This window comes from Neopelma chrysocephalum, unplaced genomic scaffold, assembly GCF_003984885.1.
Source record: "Neopelma chrysocephalum unplaced genomic scaffold, ASM398488v2 Primary Assembly neopelma1_149, whole genome shotgun sequence".
Taxonomy (NCBI): domain Eukaryota; kingdom Metazoa; phylum Chordata; class Aves; order Passeriformes; family Pipridae; genus Neopelma; species Neopelma chrysocephalum.
This window is the reverse complement of record NW_020897811.1, coordinates 159,177-181,947: the sequence shown is the minus strand read 5'-3', so window position 1 is coordinate 181,947 and position 22,771 is coordinate 159,177. Positions and strand designations below refer to the sequence as shown.

The following is a 22,771-nucleotide window of genomic DNA, read 5'->3' as shown; positions in this document are numbered from 1 at the left end:
AGAGAAAGGACTATAGCCATTTAAAAGAAGTTACTAGGAAAGGACCACAGTGACCTTGGCAATATCTAATTGCAGGCTAAACTTTCTGGGTGGGCATTCAGCACTGGATGCAAAAAGAAAAAAAGTAAAACCTTGGCAGGAGCTGCCAGGTCTCATTATTTTCAGTAGAGCTTGACATTTCTGGTGTTTAAAGAAAAAAAAGAATATAAAGTCAACAACTTCAAAGCAGTAGAGGCATATGGAAAAAAAGGTTTGAGCAAAACCAATTTAGCAGCGATTAAGTTATAATCAGGGAAATAAGTGAAGTAGGGTTGGTTTATTTTTTCAGTTTTGCTTATGGCTTTTCTTCTCTTCCCATCCTCCTGCTGCAGGAATGGGAGCTGGTGGTGCTAGGGAAGTTGAAGTGGAACCTTGCAGCCGTCACCCCTCACGATTTCATCGAACACATCCTAAGGAAGGTGCCTCTCCCTAAAGACAAGTTGCTTTTGATCCGGAAGCATGCGCAGACCTTCATTGCCCTTTGTGCAACAGGTAGGGCTGAGGGGCTCTGGGTGATTGCTGTGAAGTTGAAAGGGCAGATTTGTTACTGGTGGTACATCATCCCCTCCATCCGTACACGATGTAGGAGCAGCTTCTGAATCCCATGGGACTGTTGTGAATCAGGCCCCCATTTACGGTGTAAAACCAGAATTCCTGCAGTGGGGAGCTGTGGTGCAGTTGCAGTCCTGCTCCTACAGTGCTTGTGCAGTGAAGTCTGTAAGGCTGGGTTAGACCATACTGTTCTCTACTTTGCCCATTCACTGATTTTTTTAAAGATTGTAAGGACAGATGTGGGACAGCCAAAATACTGGAAGTTGTTATAGTACATTAGCCCAAAATATATTGGGCTAATGCATTGCATGAATGTGTTCTTAAATTTTTCACTAACTGAACTCTGTCCAGATAAAAGGTAAAAATGATATCTTAACATGTGTGACACTACCACATCCCTGAAACACAGGGAATGACAATTCAGAACGTAATGACTTTTTTTAAAAAAAAATATTTGGATTCTTTTTCTAACTTCACTCCCAAGAAAGCAGCGAAACAAATGTGTTTCATAAGGAACATTACCCTACCTTTGTGTCATATGGCTGAATACGGTTTCTGAAGGTTTAAATGAGGATAATTGCTTCTGTGGAAAGGAGGCTTTTTAATTTATACCTGTATGCACGTTGTTTTTTTTTTGTTGGTGGGCTTTTTTTCTCTCAGTGAATTTTAGAAAATAAGTGTACTCTTAATTTTCATCCAAAGGGTTAATGGTAAGACCATTTTTTGGAAGCCAGACCTGGAACAGATAGACAGCATGCAGTATTTTTCAGAGTTATTATCAAGTAGTGTATGGCTCAGTGTTTGAATTCAGTAGTTTGACATACCTAGTCCTTTGTGATAGTAACTGTTCTGCTTGTGTGTTTGCAGAGAGGAAAGGAAGACTGGGTGCGGCTTTTGGGTTTGAATGTCTGCTGCTGCTTCTTGGTAGTGACTGCTTTTAAAATGTAGGCCAGTTTTTCCTACCCCTGTTGGTCAGTTTTAGAGAATTGTATATGGGTTGTCTTAGGGTAATTGATTTTCTGGTTACCATGATGCTCAAGCTTTCCCTCCTTTTCCCTCTGCTCCATGATCCTTTTCACACAAAAGCCCACAGGGCTCGATAGAAATATTGCTCAAATTCTGCAGGATCACTCTTGGTAATTTATCAGCCATTTCAGACTAATCAGCTTTATACTTTAGCATTAATATGTTCGATCAGCTTTGCCTTCTTTCTTTGCCTCCTCCCCTTACTCATAATTCATTCACACTGCCTTTCCCATGGATATTTCTCTGGATCCTCACAACACCATCAGCCATCAACCTCCAACACATGTGCGTGTGGTCTTCCAAACTAGACCAATCTTCCCTCTCCTTTGTTGCTTTTACTTCCTACAATAGTGTTTTGGTTTGTTTTTTTTTTATCCAAGAGGACATTTTCTTGAGTGTCTTAGAATTTCATTATGCTTTAACTTTTCAAATTCTGGTCTGTAATCCTTTGCCCATGAAGTTTTCCATAAAACCAAACCATTGCAAGACTGGGGGCCATGAAAGAGTCTCCAAAGTCTAGGTTTTCTTTCCACTCCGTGAATTCTCTGATAGTTAGCTCCATGCTTTAGTAGTCCTTTCACTGAGATCCAAATTTTCCATCCCTTAAGCCTAGTCATGCAGTTGTCTCATGTGTTTCCCCCATGTGATCTGCCTCTCATGTTATATGTCTCCAATGCACGAACTGAAGTCCTTTATGTAGAGTTTAAAGAGGCAGCAAATCGAGATTACAAATGAAAGATATAATTCTGTGTACAGAGCTTCCCAAAAGTCAGGGCACTGTGGTGCTGGCTGTAGGTTTTCTTTTCTTCTCATCCCATTTTCCACAGACCACTGTGTTGGCATTTAGTTTTGAGGAGGACCCCCAACCCTTTGCCATTTTGAAAGCAGAGGTCTTACCCAAGCCCTCGCTCCCACATTCTCAGTTTACCAGCAAACTCCTACTCCCATTTCCATTGTAGAAATGTTGTTACTAATGTATTTCCCTTTCACTGCCACTCTTTTGAAGAAAAGCCCTTTCTCATCAGACTTCCTTCCAGATCCAGTTGTCATTTCCTTTTCTTGTCCTGTTTGTTGCAGAGCTCTCACCAGCTGTTCTGTTTGTTCTTTCTCTTTCTCCCTCAAAGCTGCTGCTCTCCACCAGCTTGAGTTAAGCCTGGTTTTTCATTTCCCCATTTGCGTTCTGTCAGCAATATGACCTCCTTTAACATGTGGCTGGCTCTTCCCTTGCTCCCTCCATGTGTGGTTGACTCTTTACTGTTCCCAGACGTGACCTTGCTGCCTGGCTCACAGCTCTGATCTGGAGCACAGCAGTGAATCCTGATTCATCCCAACACAGCTTTCTCTGCTGTCAAGTACTTTTTCTTTAGTGTATCGTGCAAAATCTGGCATATTTTGAACTTTATTCCTCTAGCCTGAATTCTTCTTCACTGCCTGCTCCATTTTAATCTCCCAGCAAAAACATTATACCCGAAATTCCCAAGTGTTCCCTGCCTGTACAGAGCCGGCTGTGATCTCAGTCCTGCAACACTTTGTGTCAGCAAACAGAGAGGGAAGCAACCATGAACAGTTACTGGGTGTTCTGCTGGATGTGTAGGATCGCTTTGATACTCATCTCTATTCTCCTTTCCCTTTGAACCTCCCTCAAAAGGAGATGATAACTCAGTTCTTCTGTGTATTCCTTTCAGTCATGTTTGATCATTTTGGCACTCTTTCCCTTTCTCTGCCTTTATTTTGAACCCAGTTTGTGAAACAAGCTGCCTGGATATAAACCCACAGCCTCTCCCCAGTCCTTGCAATGATTAATGATTCACATGAGCATGACTGAAACTGGAATGTATCCCTCTTTGCCCTTGGTCCCATCTGAACACATGGCTGCTGAGCAAGACAGAAGCTTGTTCCCTGAATAAAAAGTTTTCTCTTTCTGCTGCCCTGCACTTGCAATGGTCTCCATGAGAAGGGGGTGTAAGCAGCATCCACCCCCAGCCCAGGTGGTGCTGCCAGCACCATGGCTGTGCAAACAGGGAGCTGCCATTGGGAGGGAGCTGATCTATTGGCTGGGAATTGCCTGTGTATAAGAACAGCTTTCTTCCAGCTACCTTGCTCACTGCACAGTGAGACTGTGTAGATTGACATTATGTCAGGCATAGCCTGGTCTGTCACCGTGTCATTTGTTTTCTCCTCCCACTGGTGGCTCCCTGTGCAAGGTAAAAATCTCCCTCAGGAGGCTTCTGAAATTTAAAGGCATTAAGAGGGTGCATTTGGAGCCTTTGTCCTTACAATATGGCTTGGCAAAAGTGATGCCTACTGCTTCTTTCTTACAAGGAGAGACTGCAGGAGCTGAGCCTGTTTAGTTTAGACAAGAGAAGACTGGGAGGGGATCTCATCAATCCATAGAATTTTATATCTGAAAGGTGGATGCCAAGAGGATGGTGTCAGACTCTCTTCAGTAGTTCCCAGTGACAAGACGAGCAATGGCCATGAACTAAAACACAGCAAGTTCCACCTCAGCATGAGGAAGAACTTCTTTACACTGAGAGTGGCAGAGCACTGGAACAGCTCCCCAGGGAGGTAATGGAGTCTTTCTCTTTGGAGACATTCCAACCCCACCTGGACACATTCCTGTGTCACCTGCTCCAGGTGACCCTGCCTTGACAGGGGGTTGGACTGGATGATCTCCAGAGGTCCATTCTGACCCTAACAATTCTGTGATTCTGTGATTCTTCAGGATGGGAGGATCCTGTTTAAGCCCAATGGAGATGTCCTTCTTTTGCTCACTGGGATCATGTTGCTTTTTCACTTTGCCCACACCTCCATCTGTCCATTGCTTGCACCCTTCATTCCCCATCTGGCTCTTTGCACAGCACTCCACAGTTTAGAAATGTTTTCTCAGGGGTTGACTGTGTGCCTGTTCCATGCTCCAGGCCAGGGAGTCACTCCTGGAGGAGCGGGAGAGGGCAGTGGTTTACAGGGGGGTGTGTGGAACATGCCACGCTGCTGCTGGAAAGAGAACCATGCATTGTTTCCTTGATTTCAGAGTGCCCTTCATTTCTTCTTCTCTCATCCTGTTCAGAGTCACAGATGCACAGCTGCTTCCTGGTGTTCCACTCTCTTCTTGGGGGCTGCACATGCCACTGGTTTGGTGCAGTGTACCCCTTTCTGTGTGAGAGCCTGGAAGGGGCTGATGTGTTTTGGGGAAGGACAGCCTGTGCACGTCAGACTTTCAAGAAGAAAAACTGCCTGTTTCTGAACACGACCTGTAATGGAGAGACTCATCTCAGTGAGGAGCTTTGCAGGGTTTTAGTTGAGTGGAGTGCAAAACTTGGAAGGAAAAATCTTTGCAGGCTTGCAGGGACAGAAGGCAACTTGTGTAAAACTCTGGACTCAGCCCTTTGCATGGTCTGTTCTCTGAATCCTACAGCAAGTAGGATGTTCCCATCATGGCTACAGTGCAGCACCTCAGACCAGTGGCTTTCAGAGCCTCTGTCAGTGAAGGGACTAAGAAAGAGTAGGAAAATTTCAGCTTTAAGTCAGTTTTGTACAGTGTGCCAAACCTCTGCCCACTGTCTCTGGGACATTAATCATCTGCACTTGAAAGCTGAGAAGCCTTTTCTTTAACTTCTGGGCCAAATGCTGTGTCCTTCACAGAAGTTCTGTGAAAGTCAGTGGGAGTGTTGTCTGAGCAAAGACTGCAAGATGAGGCCCACAACCCCAGCAGTGATCTGGAGTGTAACCACACAGAATGCTTTGTAACACAAAGAGGCATGTTTGGTCCTCAGGACTCCTGCTGGGCAAGCCTTCTGTGCATCACCTTCTCATCCAGTGTAAGCTACCAGGCTCTGTCCCTGAAAGTGTGACACAAGTTTTATTTGGGACATGTTCTTTGCAGAGGGAAAGAAAGAAGTCTGCAGAGGCTTCATTGTGTGAATTAATCTCTTTGAAAATGAAATGCATGTTGCAAAGGGGCAGTGTTAGCACAAATACGTCTTGCATGGCAGAGGGAAGAATAATCCAGATGAATTTATTACTATACAAAAGAAGGCTCCTGCTTGTTCCAGGGAGGGGCAGCTCCTATTAGTATATTGAGCCTTCCAGACAAATGGAGCCACAAGAATCAAGGAATTGCCATCAACAGGTAATCAGGGCCTGGGGAATGTTTCATGACCAGTCAAGTCTAGAAAGATGAGGTAGAAGGAAATGAAGCAAGAGAGCCTGTGCTGAGACAAGCTGGCATTATTTCAGAGTTGTCAGATAAGTTGCCCTCTTTCCTACCAGCTGCGGGTCTGACCTTTGGGTGCTTCGAGCACTAACATCATCCTGATCCTTGGTTGGGCTTTCCTAAGGAAGGTGTAGAATAAGGGAAAATAATAACCAGTGCAAAGAGTTGTTCAGAAGTAGTATTTACAATCAGCTACTGAGCATATTGTGGTGACTGCACATATTACATAGGCTGGAATGCTGGAAGTGCATTTGGATCAAAACAGGCAAGAATTAAATTCACTACTACCATTATTTCCCTTATACCTTTCTTTTAAGCTTAGATGGTTAAATATAGATCCATACTTGTCTTCATAGTACAGTCATTGGTTGGGGGAAGTTTGAGGCTGGTTGTGACCATTATCTCTAGATTGTTTTAAAAACTCAAGTATATAAATACTTGTTCTCCTGATGGAGGTAACATACCCTTTTTTTCTGTCTTTTTTTTCCCTTATCTTCCTTAAGACAGCAGTTTCCAATTCTGTAGTTGCAACTCCAAAAATAAACCTGTATCAAACTACAGAGATGAAAACCGACTGCTCAAAAAAACAACCAGCAGCCAGAGCAGCAACCAGGGTCATTGTAAGAAGAGTTCCCCACCTGGCTTTGACACACCGAGAGCATTCAGCCTGGATATTTAGTCACTTGTTTTTAAGGTCCTTTAGGAAACACGTGATACTGAAATGGGAATGGGATGGTGTCTTGTGTTTATTGGCTGGGAATAGAAAGTAAAGCAAGTCCTGCCTTCTGAAAACCCAGTGTCTTCCCTTGGAGTGTTCGTGTGCTCAGATTCTCGTACACTGTGCGTTGTGACAACGCTCCTCTAACTTATAACAAGACTCTTTTGTACTTTCCCATAGAATGGCATAATCACAGAATCAATTAGGTTGGAAAAGACCTCTGAGACCATCGAGTCCAACCTATAAGCCTATAAATCACAGCAAAGTTAGAATCAGAGCCATGTCTTTGATGCAGGCTTTGGATGCCCAATAACCAAGATCTGAAAGAAGGATTTAGCCCACAACCTTGCTTCAGGTGTCCAGGAAGAAGTGATTTGGATAAAATTTCATCTGTAGTTCAGGGTTCAACATCCACAACAAGAATTTGAAGTCATTTGAACTTTCAGCTTTACATATTTAGGTCCTCTGTCTCCCCCTTTTATTTTTTTTAAATTTTTTTTTTTAAATCTCAGGGCAAATTTTTTACTTAATTCTGGGAGGGAGAGTTTTACCTGGGTGAAAACCGAGTGAGGATGGCAGGCCTTGGCTTGTCGCCATGGGGGAAGTGGAGATAGAGGTTTGTAGTTGAAAATAGCATGTAAAAAGCTTGTTTTGAATTTCTCAGTGGAATCTAAGAGACTCTGAGGGTGGTTCTGCATCCCCTCAGATACGGTACTTAATATTTATGCTTTCATTGCACCTTGACAAACACTTCACGTAGTTATTGCTTTGCTTGAATATGGAAATATGTTAATTATGGCCTTTATTCTGCTGCCTGCTCTTTTCCTCAGCCTTTTCTATTCAACCCTCTAGGTGGCCCAGCACAATGTGGCTCCTTTTCTTTCAATGAGCTCTTTCCACACTAATAGGGTCCAGGGTGATGTGGAGAACCATGTGCACAAAATTGGTGCACCACCCCCCATTCCTTTGTGGGCATGTCAGGTTAAATTCATATCAGCAGGAGGGTCACTGCCATGATTTTCAATAGCTCAAGATGAGGTGATGACTCCAGACAATGGTGCCACACTCTCCAGTTGGAGACACTTGCCTCACCAGTTGCAGTAGTTAATTAATATGCTAAAAATAGAAGCCAGTGATACAAATCGCTGCCTGTTGTACAACAAAGACTGGGCATGTGTAGCTTTGATAGCCAAGTTTATGGTGCTTGTTATGGAGGGAAGTTAGTTTAGAGCTAGAGGCGATGTAAGACTTTCTGGATGCTGAGCTTTAGTCACTCTGGGCCTCTGGCCATTTGCTCGCTGTCTCATTTGCATTATGAATGACATTAAGGGAACTAACAAGGTTATTGGGCATAGAAATGTTCGCATGTGACCCCACGTGGAAGCAGACCTACAGCAGTGCTAGTTGGCAGGGACACTGTGCCTCTTTATTCAGCTTCCTAGGAAGACAGTTTCTGGGAGTAGATGTAAAATCAACCACGAGAACACCAGTGTCGGGATAACGTGGAGGTCTTGGGGCAAGCCCTTAGGAGGTGGGGAAGTTCAGAGGGCAGGCTGGACCTGTGTCCTCTGCTGAGCCTGGTGGTGAGCACTGAGTGCAGGACATGGGAGCTTCCTGCTTGGGGTTCCCCACCAGCCGCTCAGGTCTGGGTGAAGCTGCTCCTCGGTGACCACGGATGAGGGTGTGGGTCCATCCCAGCCTCTGAGTGAGTCCATTTCTGCCTGCTGCTGGCTCAAAGGAGGGGTGGCACAGGGTGGGTTTTAGTTCTCACCCACTACATCATAGCTTCAGTAGGGACTGTGAAAACACTGGCAGAGTTTGAGAGGTTTCTCATCATCTCTCCACAACTTTCCTGAAACTCGAGGCGAAGAGAGGTAAATCATGGACAGTCCATTGCTACCTGTATAACTAAGAGACAGTTTGGTAAAGCCCAAAGATCAAACACAGCAGTTGCTTCCCAATTTAGGGCCACATTGGCCAAGTGAAGCCTTGTTCACACCAATAATAGCACATGGGATTTGCAATCCCCAGGAAATACAGCATGTGCTAGAGGAAAACAGACTCATGTACATGTAGTCTGTTTTAATTTATCCCTTTTCTAAAGATATTAGTGGGATTGCTGAGGAATCACTCAGTGTAGATGAGAGCGGATTTTGGGGATGTGAGGTGTGCTCCATAGATTTTTGACCATTCTTAAGTTTTACAGGTTTTTGTTATTTGCTCTGTGGATCAGGAGGACACCGGACAGTTCACTCAGGCACATAAACACTTGCAGCCTTTATAAAAACCTCTTGTTATTGTTATCAGAGTCCTTTAACCCTTCCTGCTCTTCTTGTTGGACTTCCGTAAACTGGTGTATACTGGTTTGTATAAATCCACGTGAGGTAAATGTGAAAACAGTTTTGATCACAGAATCATTAAGGTTGGAAAAGACCTCTCAGATCGAGTCCAAGCACTAACCCAGCACCCTCATGTTCACCACTAAGTCATATCCCCGAGTGCCACATCCACGCATTTTTAAAGGGATTGTGACTCCACCACTTCCCTGGGGAGCCTGTTCCAATGCCTGACCACCCTGAAGGAATTTTTCCTAATATCCAAACTTCTCTTGGTGCAACCGGAGGCCATTTCCTCTTGTCTGGTCCCTTATTCCATGGGAGAAGAGCCCAACCCCCACTTGGCTTCAGCTTCCTTTCAGGTAGTTGTAGAGAGGAATAAGGTCTTCCCTGAGCCTCCTTTTCTTCATGCTAAACACCTTCAACTCCTTTGGCCACCCCTCATAAAACTTGTGCTCCTGAGCTTTCCCCAGATCTGTTTCCCTTCCTTGGACACGCTCCAGCCCTTCAGTGTCCTTGTAGTGAGGGGCCCAGAACTGGACACAGGATTTGAGGTGTGGCCTCACCAGTGCCCAGCATGGGGGGACAATCCCTGCCCTGGTCCTACTGCCACACTATTGCTGATCCAAGCCAGGTGCCATTGACCTCTTGCCCCCCTGGGCATACCTGGGCTCATGTCCAGCCGCTGTCACCAGCACTCCAGGGCCTTTCCCACCAGGCACTTTCCAGCCCCTCTGCCCCAGCCTGGAGCTGCAGGGGGTTGTTGTGACCCAAGGGCAGGGCCCAGCACTGGGTCTTGTTGAACCTCATGCTGTTGGTCTGAGCCCATGGATCCAGCCTGTCCAGATCCCTCTGCAGAGCCTTCCTGCCCTCCAGCAGATCAGCATTCCCACCTGACTTGGTGTGATCCACAAACTTACTGAGCACTCAATCCCCTCGTCCAAGTCATTGGTAAAGATATCAAAGAGGAATGGCTCCAACACTGAGCCCCAAGGGGCACCATGAGTGGCTGGGGGAAAGTGCAATCATGGAATTGCAATTCCCATTACCTTGCTGAGATCAGCATCCTCAGGGCTGTGTCCTGCTCTGAGGAGTCAAGGCTCTCTTATTGACTCTCTCTTCAGTGGGGCCAATATAATTTCATTTCCAAGAATCAGCTTTCCTGGGTACAGTGGGTTCTTACTGTGATAATAGTGCATAAGTATTATTTTTAGAATAATGGCAGTCTATATTCCTTGCTTCAGTCAGTGGGACTTTGTTTCTTTTGAAGTGTTTGTCAGAGTGTGATGTCTGCTGAGCTCCCCTGGTAGGAAGCCACGTGCAGTGGTGGGCTTGCAGGTGGCCACCTCCTGGTGACTTTGTGAGACAGATAAATTCATGCCAGGGTTTCAACTCCTCCTTTTCTCTCCACACTTCTAACTTCTCCATCCTGTTCCAGTCCATCTGAATGAATGCTATGACCCAGGTCCCATTCTTACTGGAATACTTCAATCCCAGGGACATATTCCAGCCTGGAGAAGAACATGCTGTCTCCACAGCTCTTGAAGTATCTGCCAGTTCTGAGTCTAGGAGGCCGAGAACAACTCTCCATGTGTCTAAAACTTGAGTGGTTACTGAGGCATCAAGAGGGTTACAGAATTTGTGCTGGATGCACAGAGAAGATTTGGGATCTGCAGTTGGGCAGTTTTCTGGAACAGTCTGTTTCTGTAGACTGAATAGATTGCTGGTGGTTTATTTCATATTAAGTATTGCTTTGCTTTACTCTGCATTCGCCTCCAGTCTCCCCAGCTGAAAACTAGTAGAGGAAGGTTTGTTAATGAGTTATTGTTGAGCCAAAGAACTTGAAAATCAAGTTTCATTTTAGGAATATGTCAGTGATGTAGAAGATCTCCTGAAAATGGTCTTTAGTAAGGCATGCTGATAAACCAGGTCCTATGGCAGCATCCTAAACCTTAAAATTGTTATATAAAGACCGCAGGATTTTATCTGATTTTCTCTTCTGATTTCACAGATGGGTGAGAGGAAGTTCTGAAATGTATTTTCAACTTGTTTATTAAGAAATAGTAGTAATGACAAATGGGATCTTTGTTTTTTTTCCTTTGATTACGTAGCTATGGGCTGTAAGTGTTCTCACTTCCTAATTGCTAAGGTAGTAAAGATGAACCGTTAATTAAAATCTCTTTCCCGGGCAGGTCTTTAAATGCTCGAATTAATTAAGTCTTTAAAAACTGACGTGACTAAAAATCTCATTTTGGTCCTTTGTGATACCTTATTCCAGTTAGTTTTCCAGTTATACAGAGAGGTCTAATGTGACCAAGACCCAAATTTCTGACATAAATTGCAGAAAGCCTCCTTCTTCTCTTTCCTTTTCTTTAAAACTAAGGAAAGACTATTAAAAATTGTCCAGGTTTACTTTATGCATCAGTGAGAATAAAAGACTGAACTGCATTTCCATTTTAATTTGTAGGTCTGTTCCCCCTCCTTTGACTGCTTGTGATGAGCAGTGTGACTAATGAGCTCCACGGGACCAAAAAGAGTGGCACTTTTCCCTTTCTTCTCCTTCCCCGGGTTTTATTCCTGGGTGTGGTTTTTTTTATGTTGCTTGCCTCTGATGTTTTGCAGCTTTTCTTGGTCTGGGCTTGGACTAATTCCCAGATCTGTTCTTGCAGATTTTAACTTTGCCATGTACCCACCATCAATGATAGCAACTGGAAGTGTGGGAGCAGCCATCTGTGGCCTTCAGCTCGATGATGGGGACAGCCTCACGGACCTCCTGGCCAAGATCACAAACACAGATGTGGTGAGTGTCCCACATTCCTTTCCTCCTTTCACTTCTCAGGGCACAGTGGAGCACCAGGCCATGAAACCTGTCCTGATCCTGAAAGCTCAGTGGAGCAAGGCAGAGTGATGCTTCCGGACTGACTTGCAGGCATGGACCCAGCTTTTGAATCTCCAAAGCTCCGTGGACCCCAGGGATCAATTTTTATTCACCCTTACTGGTTCAACAGCTTGGTGGGGAGAGGCTGCTCTGCCTGCCCTGGCTGCTGGTCCAGCACTAAAGCCCCCTTGGGTACCCCGAGCGATGGGGCGAGCAGGCAGGCAGCATTCCCTGGGGGTGTAAAGTAAACCAGGAGGTCTTGAGGTGGTGTTGGTCCTGTGTTTGCAGCCTTGAAACTGCTCTTCTGGCCCTCGTTGAGGTATCATCTAAAAATCCTTGGCTTGAAGGAAGTGAATAAGTAGTCTAGTTTACCGAAAAAGGGGAGGATTTCGATAAGTCTTTTTTTCTTACGATCAGATTTTTGATACCATCCTAATTTTCAAATGCAGTTCTGTGGCTTCCCATGTCTTTTGATTGGGACTGTATTTGCACAGAAAAAGGGACATTTCTAATTCTGAATGCTTAGAGTGCAAATCATAGAATCATGGAATGGCCTGTGTTGGAAGGGACCTTAAAGATCATCCAGTTCCAACCCCCTGCCATGGGCAGGGACACCTTCCACTATCCCAGGTTGCTCAGAGCCCCATCCAACCTGGCCTTCAACGCTTCCAGGGATGGGGCAGCCACAGCTTCTCTGGGAAACCTGTGCCAGGGCCTCCCAACCCTCACAAGGAAGAATTCCTTCCTAATATCCAATCTAAACCTCCTCTCTGTCAGTTTGAAGCCATTCCCCTTGTCCTGTCACTCCAGGCCCTTGGAAATAGTCTCTCCCCATCTACCTTGTGGGCTCCCTTCAGGTCCTGGAAGGCCACAGTTAGGTCACCCCAAAGCTTCTCTTCTCCAGGCTGGACAATCCCAACTCTCTCAGCCTTTCCTCTTAGGAGAGCTGCTCCATCCCTCTGATCATCTTGGTGGCTTCTTCTGGACTCGCTCCACGTCAATGTCCTTTTTGTTGGAGCGAGTCCAGAAGAAGCCACCAAGATGATCAGAGGGATGGAGCACCTCTGCTGTGTGGAAAGGCTGAGAGAATTGGGTGTAAGGCCCTTTTGCAGCATCTTGCAGATTGGACAAACTTTTATCTCCTGTGTTGAATTTTTTTACCCAGATTGTTTCAGTCTGAAAGCAAATACCTACCACAACAGCTCAGTAGTTCTTAAATGATTAGGAGAAAACAAAATGGGCTTTTTTTTAATTGAAAATTTCTTTACACCTTTTAAATTTAGCAGATTTTTTTTATCAGAAATTTGCTTTTTGTTATCCTGGTGAAAATCTTTCCGACTATGTTCCTTCGGAAAAAAACAAAAAGACACTTCCCAAATAACAAAGAACTCTGAATGTTTTACTGGTCTCATCTCCTTTCCAAATGTCTGTTGGCACTGGGTAGAGACAAACTTTCTTCCCTTTGCTCCTGGGGTCAGCCCCCAGCAGCACAGACCGTGGAGGAGAGTTTCAGTCCCCGAATCAGAGCACACTTGGGATAAAAGGAGCTTCTGGATAATTTAATTGCTAAGAAACAGAAGTCTCTGCAGAAGTTGGAGGTGCTGTCATTTTTTTTCAAGGTGTTTCCATTGTCGTGACCTTAACTCCCTGCAAGCTTTGAAGTCTCAGCCCAACCGAAGGTGGCCAGAATTTTTAACTTGGACAAAACAATGTATTTTTCATTAGCCAGCTATTTGGATTTGGGAGAAATATTTTGGTAGGAATTTCCTTCGTGACTTCTGCATTGGAAAAATGCAAAAGGGCCCAGGATTGGAAACTTTGATCCCACATGTTAACACTTGAGAGAGAAAGAAGCAACTGAAAACATGGTTTCAGGGGCAGTCTTAGCAATAGGTAGTAATACCAGCCTCATGTGTAAAATGTATTGTTGGAAAAAAATGTACTGGCTAGATTGTGTAAGAGTTAGCCCAAGGCTGTGTTAATAAAGAGTAAAGACTATTGTAATATATTTTACACTAGGACTTAATTAAAGTTGAATGAACAGATTCAGCTCTCTCACTTCCTAATTTCTGATGCCTGAGAGCTGTTCTTGCAGTGACACAATTCATTCATTGTCACTGTGTGAATGATTTTGTTTTCAATGGGGAGGTTAGGGAAGAGGGGGAAGTGAGAGTTCCTGGGCTTCAGGAGCATCACATGGTAGAAAAGCAGGGGAACTCACAGAAATTGCAGTTCTACAGAGCAAAAACTTCTTGCCCCCCTGTGTCTCGTGGGACAGGAACCATGAGGAAGCTGGGGGAAGAGTCCTTCCCAAGCCGGAGGGTGCTGGGGCCTTCTGATCCTTTTTGGCTTTGGAGTGTGTGATTGCTTAGCATGGAAACAGATGATAGGACTTTCCCACTGGCTTTTCAAAACATGTCACTATCCGAGGTGAAGCATGAAATTTTTCACAGAATTCTATGATTCTATGAAAAATTTCGGCTTCAAAGCTCCAAGCATATGAAAAGAGAGAGTGATAATGAAACCCTGATTCTGCTTAACTGCAGTGAGCTCTTCTGAACTTTGACTGGTTTATAATGACAATTTAAGGGTGCAGTCTATTTGCTGGGAAATAGCAGCATAAACCAGGAGGCTGAAATCAATGGAGTTACTCTAGATTTACACTAGAGTTTGACGTTTAGTGCTAAAATTAATGTTTTTAATGTATATTTCATCAAGAATTAGACCAAAAAATATGTTATTAATAAACAACATATAATTTAGAGCCCAGCTGTTGGGTAAGCAAGCAACCAACACATTGGTTGTTTGAGACACATTGGTGTTGGATAAATCTGATAAATCGGTGCCCTGGGCTGTTTGGTGAAGGGTAAATCACAGCCTGGAGAAACAGTGACAACAGGGCCATGCAAACCTTGGTTTCATTACTCCTTCCCCCTACCAAAATAAACACCAGGGAGCTGCTCTTGGAGGAGCTGAGAAGCTCAGCAGCCTTAGGGGTAGTGAAAGTAGCTCTGCATGGTGTATTTGAGTTGCCTTCTGTGGTTGTTTTTGTCCCAAAGAGTCATTGAGAGCTAGTCCCACATAACTTAGGGAGGTGATTTGCCCCCTCTGCTCTGCTCCCATGAGACCCTACCTGGACACCTGTAGGTGTCCTCAACATAAGGACATGGAACTGTTGGAGCAAGTCCAGAGGAGGCCGCGAAGTTGATAAGGGGATTGGAGCACTTCCCCTATGAAGCCAGGCTGAGAAAGTTGGGGCTGTTCAGCCTGGAGAAGAGAAGGTTGTGTGGAGGCCTCACAGCACCTTCCAGTATATGAAGGGGCCTCAAGGGAAGCCGGGGAGGGACTTTACCTCAGGAATTGTAGTGACAGGACAAGGGGGAGCGGTTTCAGACTGAAACAGGGGAAATTTAGTGTAGCTATATGGAAGAAATTCTTCCATGTGGGGATGATGAGGCCCTGGAACAGATTACCCAGAGAAGCTGTGGATGCCCCATCCCTGGAAGTGTCCAAGGCCAGGCTGGATGGGGCTCTGAGCGACCTGGGATAGTGGAAGGTTTCCCTTCCCACGGCAGGGAGTTGGAACCGGGTGATCTTTAAGGTCCCTCCCAATCCAAACCATTCTGTGATTATGTGATTCTGACTTCACCCAGCTCTGCAGGATGGGGATTGTATGTTCCATTCTGTTCTCCTGCCAGGGGGTGGGAACATTCCCTTTATTGTTGCTTGCAGAGGAGAGGCTGGAGGGCAAAGAGTTAACAGACCTACTCGCAGGAAACCGTGGAGCTCCCTGTGCATCTCTTGGTGGGTCATTGCAATGGAAAAACAAACAACTCAGGAAGTCAGGAATTTCCATAGCATCCCAGACCAGCACTCCAGTGGGAGCAGTATCCTGTCCCTGGTGGAGCTACATGCTTCAGAGGAGGATATCAGCATCCCTGCTGAGCACAAGTACAGGATGTGAGGAAGGATAGCTGAGTGGTCAGGGCACATTTTAAGGCCTTGCAATCAATATTCTGCTTTGCCACAGACCTGTGTTGGGTAAATCCATCCTTTCACTTCCTGGATGAGCAGCCATCCATCGGTTCAGTGTGTCAGCTTGCTAGCCTTGGGTCTGGGAGCTGTCTCCCTGGGCATGCCTGGGAGTGTTCCTATAAATCATGTCCAGGGCAGGTGTGCCCTGGCCTGGTTTCTGCTTGCGGGGACTTTGGTCTGGGCCCCCAGATCTCCTCCCAGAGGAGAAATACAGTAAGGTTTCTGAGGAGCTGGAGAAACCACTGCAAAGGTAGGTAGATGAAAATCTTCACCTTGGGCCAGAATTTTGTAGGCTTAAGTCAGTGAGAACAAGGCCCACAACTAAGTTTTAGACCTCCAAAGGCCCCCTCCAGTCTCTTTTCTGTGAGGCCAAGTAGAAATGTTGAAACTGTTATATTAAAAATTTTTTCAGGGTTACATCACTGACAAAAGCCAACAAGGTTACATCCCAGATGAAGCTGATAGTATCTGTTTAATAAGCTTGTAGCACCATGGTCACCAGAAGGGCTAGTCAGGTCCACTGTGTGTGATGAAGGGGTTGTATGTGCACAAGAGGAGCATCTTCTTCTCTGAGCCCAGCTCTCAAGGTCGCATCCAGATGGCACAAGGAGTTGTCCTTCCCCAGCTTCAGCAGCTGGGAAGAGGTTTTCAGGCAGAGACAAAGTGTAGGCCTGTAGGTGGGCACAATTCCTTTTTAAAAGTCTGTTTCCAGATGGAAACTGGTGTGTATTGTGTTGTTTGGAAAATCCAAAGCATATTTAAAGGCCTGAGGTAGAAAGAAAATAAGGAACCGAGATTTTCTTTAGGTCCTGTCGAATGAGCTGGCTGTGAGCCATTGAATATGCGGAGTGGGGCTGTTTTGAAGACTGGACCCACAATAAAAGGCACAGACACATGTCTGTGCTGGGATTTTTTTTGGTCCCCAAGTCCCTTCCTAAAGATCCCTGCAAATTTCTGCCCAGAAACGAAATTCAGAACCCCCATGCTCAAGAATTCAGTTTCTGTTGAGCCGCAGTGTAAAATCATGGAAATCTATCTTGAATGGGTCGCAACTGAACATTGTCCCTACAGCACATACACCATTTATCCCTTCCTTTGTAGTGTTCAGGGCCTGTGGTTTTGGAACCAAGAAACAGGACTCGCTGTATCTTATCCTGCCTTATTTGTTGCAGACCGCATTTTGTATGCAAGGAAACAACAGGCAAAATAGCCTCCAAAAGAAAGGAAGAATGAGATAGTTTCCTAAGTTGTCTTTGCCTGAGTTGGCAGCTGCTCCGTTTCATTCAGCTTTTTGTTCCCCAGTGAGTGCTGTGCGTGTGTAGCAACAATGGGGTGATGCAGTTACACCGCGGGCTCATGGCGGAGTTCCGTCAGATCCATTCATAAATACGGCACTCCGAGGAAGCCAGGCCCCCTGAGGAACCCTGAGGAACCGGCTCCACAGCCAGGGGAGCTCACAGGCCATGGAGAGTCTGGTCGGAGACTGGCCCTCGACCTCTGGCAGGGAATCCTCACTCAGCTCTGTGTGACACAGGCAGGTTGTCACAGCTTTTTTTAAAACCCCCTTTCTCAATAAACCCTCAGGGCATTTGTTTCAGCAGGGTAAAATTCCCAGCTTTTCACAGCTGCAAAGTATTACCTGTTTGACAGAGCTTGAAATCCCAAGTCACACTGAGCGGGGAGTACCATTCCAGGTACTCTGCCCCTGGATCACCCTGCTGGTGTTTTGGCTTTACTCTCACTTTTTCCCCTGTCCTAAAAACATTGTTCTCTCCTGCTGCAGTGAGAAATAACCCAGAGGAGCAACAGGAAACCAACAAACTTACTGTTGAAGCAAACAGTGAAACTGAATCTAGAAAGAACACTGGTGAAAGTGCTGGAAAGACCTAAAGATTGCAGAGAAAAATGTCCCATCTTTCACATGCTTAATGCTAGTCACCTTATTTATTGCATCATTGCAGTAATATAGCAATAGTAAGTGGAGAAATTCTGGCACAGATGAGGTTTTTTTGGGGTTGTTTTGTTCTTTAGATGAGATGTTGTTAGTCCGCATGAAATGCCCTTTGGAACAGCACGTTGCTTTTCGGCACTTCCAGGTGGAAAAAGAGACATAGACACTTATCTGTGATTGATGCTCTTTGTTACAGTAGCGAAACCACACATTTAGGAGGGAAAATAGGTCTGTTTTTAAACTGCATCCGTGAGCTGTGAGATCACTGTGACACAGTAAATACAGTAAATGGAGATGATATTCCCACAGCAGCTTTCCAGGCTCTCGCTCTGGAGAATGCCGGCAAGCTCAAGGGCCAGCACTCGGCATACAAAGGCCCCACTTCGGGAAGGAATCCCTGTTTATGTCAACAATGAAGCATGTGCTCTGGAGAGGTTTGAACTGGGGCTTAAATGGGAACCAGTGGAGGAATCCAGCCCTCCTTTTGTAGTCAGGAGTACAAATGAAGCGTTCCACGTTGGAATTTATGTAAACCCCAACTCTTTAATGCACATATGATTGCTGCTTTCTTAGATTATCCAAGCAATGCATACATGACCTGTGAACCGTATTGTCACTTCAGATATAGCCAGCATCCTTCCCATTTATCATACCAGGTAAAAAAAAGTCTTCTCCTGATTTCCCTTTTGCAATTAGTTTTAAGCAAGAGGAAGAGATCGGGGCGTTAATTTGTGAATTAATTAATGCATATGTGGAAGACCAACCACCCTTTAACACAAAAATGCCAGAAGGTGTGTTGAGCATTCCCAGCTTTGGGGCTTCGAGCACTCAGCCAAGCACCTAAGGTTTGGATCCAGGCTCCTAAATCCAGTCGGGAAATGCAGGGGGATCAAAAAGTGTCCAGTAGAGTTATAGCTCAGTATTTTGCATTGTTTGCATACATATATTTTGTATGTATATATTGCTTTCATGTATATATGTTATATATAACAACAGCCCTACTGTTACTCTTCGGCAGCTGATTGTAAAGGAGAGTAGGGTTGCATTTGGCTTTTGGAAGGCCTTGAGAAATGATCCACTCGGGCAGCAAGTGGGATTTCCTCAGCCTGGTTTTTAACTGGCTCAGGCTTTGGCTTTATTTTTTCTGTGGTTCCTGATGCACAACCCCTCACCACATAGGTAAGATCTTGCCAAGGGCTAAGCAATATTTAAATTTAGCAGAATATTTTAACCTTGTTAAACAGTACTTTTGCAGTCTTTGTTTTCTTCCTTAAATGCTGCCATAATGTATTTTCTCTGGATTCCCAAATGAGTGCCATCTTGAGTGGGCAGTGACTGAGCACTGAACAGATTGCCCAGAGAGGGTGTGGAGTCTCCCTCACTGGGGATATTCCAGAGCTGTCTGGACACAATCCTGTGCCATGTGCTCTGGGATGACCCTGCTGGAGCAGGGAGGTGGGAGTAGGTGTAGTAAATACACAACTGCAGTCCCTGTATGCTCACGGAAGCTCTGGACAGATTGAGAAGGAAGAAGGAGGTAGAAGAGGTGTGACTGAAATGGTTTACCTTCTTGTGATAGTCCTCCACTATTGGCATTTGAGAGGAGTGATCTTCTTTGTGGAGAAGGACACTGCTGCTCAGCTGGGGTGGGATCTGATGCAGGGAGCACCATCATCCAAAGGAGACTATTTGGATGGGGGGCCAAGGAAGACTTGAAACCAGCAGGATAAAGTCTATGGCAGAAACCCAAGCCAAGTTCCTAAACCAGCTATAAAATGCCTCTTCAATATCCTCCCCTTTTTTTTTCCTTTTTTTTTTCCTTTTAATTTATCGATCCAGCCATGATTTTTGCAAGATGGAGAGGATGTGGGTCACAGGCTGCTCCTGGAGCTTGGAGCCATCATGACTGAAAATCCCAGTAATTGCCAGTGCAAAGCAAGAGCCTGCTAGTTAAGTCAGAGTGGCTTTCCCTCATAGCTTGCCAGTGAACTGTAAATTCCAGTTCAAAACTGAAAGCTAGGGGCCAGTATAGGACTTACAGAGGTGTAGAAAAGTTCAGGAAAACTAATTGTGTAGAATATGCTGCAGGATCTTTCCTAGTGGTTGTGTTTTCTTTCAAGATTGTCATGAATGGAAACTGAAATCTTCAATTCTTATTGACTTGAATAAGTAGATCATGCCATAGAGCTGCTGATTCCTCCTTCCAGTTATTTTCACTGCCAGCATTTCCATCACAGCCATGAAGCTACCCCTCATCAGACACAGAAAAGCTTTTCTTTTCCTCCAAATGCATTTCAAGTGTGCTAGTAAAATCACTTAGGGATGAAAGAGTTTCAGAAAACATAAAAAAAAATAACAACCAAAAGTTAATTGCCTTTTTAGTTCTGTACATGCTGAAGTAAAAATAAAACTATGGAATGGAAAGTACCAGAACTATTTTAATCATTAAAACTACTAGACCATATAGAAGAATGGGGAAGTTAATCCATGTGACACACACTTAAAAAAGTTTTTTATAAAAAACAACAAAGGCAACCCTGCAGTATTCTGAAGGAATGGCCCAGCCCCTTTATTGGAAAATCTGGGGCCATTGCTGCAGTGCATTACAGTGTCCTTTCAAGGAAGATTTGCTGAAAACAATGCAATTCATGTTTTGTTTCTTTGATACATTTGTAAAGCTTTAATTTTCTCTTGTCAGGGCGATCTAGAGCAAAATGAAAATTCACCAGTAAAATATGTACACATACAGCAGATCCCCATGAAACTAGGAAGGGCTAAAAAAAACTGTGTCATGGGAATGCCAGGTTGTTTGTCCTGATGGTTTTTTTGCATTTTGTATGTCACTGAACTTTGGATTGACAGAAAGTTCCAGTGGTGCCCCCATTCATAAAATAAAGCCACTTGCCTTATCACACTATGACAACCAGGCTGGTAATATACTATAAATTAGGGGGTTTTTTTCCTTTCACCTATGAGATTAACATCCAAGGAGCTTTAGTATGCAAATGGCAACACTTTTTTGGGAAGCTATTTCATGCTGAATGCAGTGTGCTGGTCATTTTACCATAAGTTTCTTTGTTTTAAAGAGTTCAGTGGTACATTATTTTAAGTTCAAAACCAAGGCATAGACCAGAGAAATAATACACAGTGGCCTGTGGGTTCCCATATGAAATAAAATCCATGTGGCAATTCCAGTCGAGGCCCCTTAATTGATTTTATGTACAAAATGAAGACATAAGAAACGACCCAATTTCTCCATAGGGTTACCTAGAGATTTTAGTGTCTTCATACATTAAATGTCATCATGTTGCCCATCAGAAGTTTGTATAGTAATGGTGTAAATGATCATATCTAAGGGTGCTTAGGAACTGACAAAGCGGACTCCAAATGCTCAAGCCTTATGTTCCTCCTGTCACCACCCTTCCTTCCCCAAGCCTGGCTGCAAGGAAATTGCCTCATTAAGCTTTTCAGTCTGAAGCTGCTTAAAAAAAAAATCTGGCTTGTTTTCAGGAGGACAAAATATTTTGAAATTGTGCACCACTGTGCTTTAAAAGAAAGGATTCTTATAACAAAAAAAAAAGTGCATTACGAGTGTAGTCTGTTACAAGAGTCTCCAAACGGGTGCCCCCACACTGAAAAATGTCTTGACCCATGAAGTGACTTTTTGCCATTGCCCTCTTACAGGTTACGATGGACTTAAAACCTGCCCATGCTAATAACAGAGGATTTTTTTTTTTAGCTGAATTTCTGGTAGCTTTTGCCAGTTTCAGGACAAGGAGAGGACAGGAGCCAAGAAAAATGGGTGTTCACGAGCTAATTGCACCCATCACAAGCATCAGTGTAATCAGCAGAAGAGATCCCTCTCCCCTTGGCATGTGTCCCCAGACAAATCAAACTTCCACGCATGAATATGTCAAACATCTCCAAAATAACCTGATATTGCATTGGGAAAGTGGGGGGTGTTGGTCAGAGCCCATCTCCCCAGCGATGCTGTGGCATCCCACAGAGGATTCCCAAGCACCCATGGAACCCTACGGAGCTCAGTGCCCAGCTCTGCTCTTCAGCTCCTCTGCCTGAAAGTGGGAATGGTGATGCTGAGTCTCACTGCCCCTGCCAGGGCTGTGCTGTAAAAATCCTCCTACCAAAACCTGTGTTTCTCTGCTCTCTGAAGTTTTTGGGAGAGTCCCAGCTCTCAGGCAGACTGAGACTGCAGGAAGTTTTTGCAGTGTTAGTACCTTTTCCAGTGTTGTAGAAGGACTGCTTTTATAAAATGCCATTTATCACAGCACCACATGGCAACCTACACAGTGTCATATTGATACTTCCAGCCCAGTGCATGTAATTGTGTTTATACAGTCACAGCTTGGGTTATATTTTTCAATTTCTGCTATAATTGTTTGTCAATGTTTTCTCACACCTTTTTTTTTTTTTTAAACCCATATTATTTGGTCTTCCAGCGTGTTATCAAGAATGTGGAATATCCTGTAAATATTTTAATAGTCATCTTCTTAATGCTCTGTCAGGTTTAAGTGTGGTGAATCCTTCTCAATTATTTCTGTATTTATGCCTCATGTTTATTGTCGGACTCCTGATGCACAAGGTTCCCACATTTGTGTATCCTGCTGTTTCTCTGAGTGTTATGTAGTATAGTTTGAAATACAGTGGCTTCTGAGGCTTGGTTGTGTGTTTTTGACTTACACATTTTTCTAGTATCTAGTCTTTGCTTTATTGTCTTCTATGAATTATTGCCAGTAACTATTCCTGTTAAAATAGTCCTGCTCTCAGAGTGAAGAGCACACCCTATATCTCCTCCTCCTCTGCTGCTGAAATCACTTTTCTTCTCTAGAATGTGCTCAGAGAACAAATTCTGTCAGCAACAGTGTGGCCAGCAGGACCAGGGCAGGGATTGCCCTTCTGTACTGGGCACTGGAGGAGCCAGTACCAGTGTGTCCAGAGAAGGGCAACAGAGTTGGGGAAGGGTTTGGGGAGTAAGTCTTATGAGGAGCATCTGAGGGAGCTG

General features: G+C 44.6%; 1 protein-coding gene across 1 annotated transcript in view; it reads left to right on the top strand.

Moving 5' to 3' along the window:
- CCND2 (cyclin D2) overlaps positions 1–22,771 on the top strand; it is a 29,205-nt gene that overhangs the window by 4,317 nt on the left and 2,117 nt on the right. Inside the window, exons 3-4 of the mRNA XM_027701120.1 lie at positions 372–531; positions 11,557–11,687. Of these exons, the coding sequence (XP_027556921.1) occupies positions 372–531; positions 11,557–11,687 (291 nt within the window). The remainder of the gene's footprint in view (positions 1–371; positions 532–11,556; positions 11,688–22,771) is intronic.